General features: G+C 48.8%; 1 protein-coding gene across 2 annotated transcripts in view; it reads right to left on the bottom strand.

Annotated features, from left to right (window-relative positions):
• The window catches only part of prr16 (proline rich 16), a 13,774-nt gene that overhangs the window by 7,340 nt on the left and 3,934 nt on the right, over positions 1-2,500 (bottom strand). For both annotated transcript variants that reach the window (XM_056592728.1, XM_056592727.1), the window contains exon 2: positions 1,409-2,500. This exon is cut by the window's right edge and continues 7 nt beyond it. In XM_056592728.1, coding sequence (XP_056448703.1) covers positions 1,623-2,500 — 878 coding nt within the window. In that variant the 3' untranslated portion in view covers positions 1,409-1,622. The remainder of the gene's footprint in view (positions 1-1,408) is intronic.

Below are 2,500 nucleotides of genomic sequence, written 5' to 3'. Positions count from 1 at the left end.
TTTCTTGCACTTTATTCTGTTTTGGGCATTTCCTCCCAGTGCAAATATGATTAAATGAGTTACTGAAAGTGTTATGAAATGGGATAAATTCAGAAGTAAATATTTAAAATATTGTTGCAAGTGGCCCGTATGCATCGCCTTCACATGGTTTTGCAAAGCTGTACATGTCTTAAAGATATTGATGTGGATGGTTCCAACATTCTCATCTATTCTTGTTTTTTACATTTCTCAAAGTGCAAATATGTTTTTTAATGAGTTTCTGAAAGTGGTGTTTTAAGATGGGACATATGTACTTATAATTTGTAAGCCCATGTAGCCAATATAAGAACAAAGAAAACATTTAAAATGTTGCTGCATGATTGTGGACTATATGGAAATAATACAATTCCAGGTCTTCTGGAAATGTTTTTGGTCACTGTGTCATAATTCAGCTTAATATTTAATATATTGTTGCTTAAGGGACACTCATTAACGAGAAAATGTTAAACTGGCACTGCATGTTGAATAGGTTGCTGACCCCTGGTGTAAGCAATAGGTGCACAAGGAGCTGAGTTGTTGGGATGGTTGAATGCAAGCCACACTATTGATATCATGTTTCTTCTTATTATTACTCTCACTTCTTTATGATACATTTTTTTGAATAATATTATTTAATATTGAATATGTTACATGGGGCGCCATAACTCGTGGACAAACCTAAACGGCCACGCCGCTTGCCTTGTTTGCCAAACGTTTCTGAAACTTTGATTTTGGGCCTTATTTTACATCCAGGGCCGCCTGGATAGATTTATATTTTTTATAAATTTCAAAAATGCTGATTTTGACCATTCCGAAGGTGAACAACTCATAGATGTCAAAGTTGGTACACACACAAAAACCTTGCGGAAGCACATGACTCAACAACAACCCACTTTGGCAAGATGGGGGACGTTATACTGTAACTCGCAATCCGACAACAATGATCAGGCCCATTATTCAACCAATCACAAGTCTGCTTTAAAGTGGCCCAGGGACTTGGAACCTGCTCATTAGCCTTGCTAGAATTAGCATGAGAATATGCTCACAGAATATCGGCATACGACTCTAGCTCATGCTCACACACATTTTCTTCAGAACAAAATTCATGTCCAGTTTCTCATTCAAATCATCTTCAAATAAGCTGCATTTTTGAGTTTGAGTTAACAAGCCTAAAAAGTTTAAATCAAGAATGCACACACACATTGCCCCCCCCCCCCCCCCCACACACACACACACACACACACACACACACACACACACACACACACACACACACACACACACACACACACACACACACACACACACACACACACACACACACACACACACACACACACACACACACAGACCGAGGACACACTGACAAACACACAGTTTATGTACTCACCTCTTCACAGTCTTCTCTCTGCGGGTATGCCTCTTCAAGCCCACGGCAAAGCCTTTGTCTATTCTACTCGCTTTCTCCGATCCTGGCTGATTCATCCCTCACTCACTTTCTCCGTTTGGATAATCCGCACACAGTTCAGCTTCAGTAGAAAGCCCCCATAAAGTAGAAAACACTATGAATGATTCAACAATGTTTAAGGTAGACGGGATCCGTGTCAAACCGTGGTTGTGGTCGATTTACGAAGGATGGTCTTCTTGGTTTGCTTGTGGGAATGCTGGAGAGGGGGCAACGACAGTAGAGGGCCGTCTGCCATGGGCGGATAGCCGTGGCTGAACGGCAGGCCGCCGTTTTCCAGCGTGAGTTCTCGAGGGAGGGCGGGGTGTCCGTCGAGGGGGGAGGTGGCGGCACAGCAGTGCACCGGGCTGAGCCTGGCGTTGCCGGGCTCGCCCTGGAAGTGGCGGTCGGTGGTGTCATCCATCACGTACTGCAGGTCACAGTCCGGGCAGTAGCCGTGGTATTGCACCTTCTCACTGAAGCGGACGCGCTCTCGCGGCTCCCGGCCCGACGTCTGCGGGCACTTGTTCTTCTGGTGCCGGAGGAGGGGCATGGGTCTGGGCAGAGTAGGCACCAGCCCGGCCTCGGACAAGCCGCTGTCGTTGGAGACGCAGTGGCGCGGCGGGGAGAACAGCTCCCTGGTCGGGTGCATGGAGAACGCGCCGCCGCCGCCGCCGCCGTTCCTCAGAGAGCCGTTGGCTTTGGAGTGGTTCCCTGATAGCACCAGCGTGGGATGGGGCAGGAGCTTCATGTTGTGCTCCTCCGATCTCTGCGGCGTGTGCCTGGGAGGCGGAGGGGGCGGGGGGGCCTTCTTCTGCACGGTGTGGACCGGTGCAGGGTGAACGGGCGCTGGCGCGATGACTGCGGGGACCCTGAAGAAGAGGCAGTCATCCAGGCCCATCCGCAGCCTCTCCAGGCTGGACACGGTGGTGGTGGTGGTGGTGGAGCTGGAGCTGGAGTTGAGGGTGTCCGTCTTGGAGCTGTCCGTTAGCCCGTCCTCTTCCAGTTGTAGGTCACAGGTGAGCGCGTCAATGTCAT

This window comes from Gadus chalcogrammus, chromosome 6 (assembly GCF_026213295.1).
Source record: "Gadus chalcogrammus isolate NIFS_2021 chromosome 6, NIFS_Gcha_1.0, whole genome shotgun sequence".
NCBI classification, from domain to species: Eukaryota; Metazoa; Chordata; class Actinopteri; order Gadiformes; family Gadidae; genus Gadus; species Gadus chalcogrammus.
The sequence above is the reverse complement of the archived record's forward strand: the minus strand, read 5'-3'. Positions and strand labels throughout refer to the sequence as shown.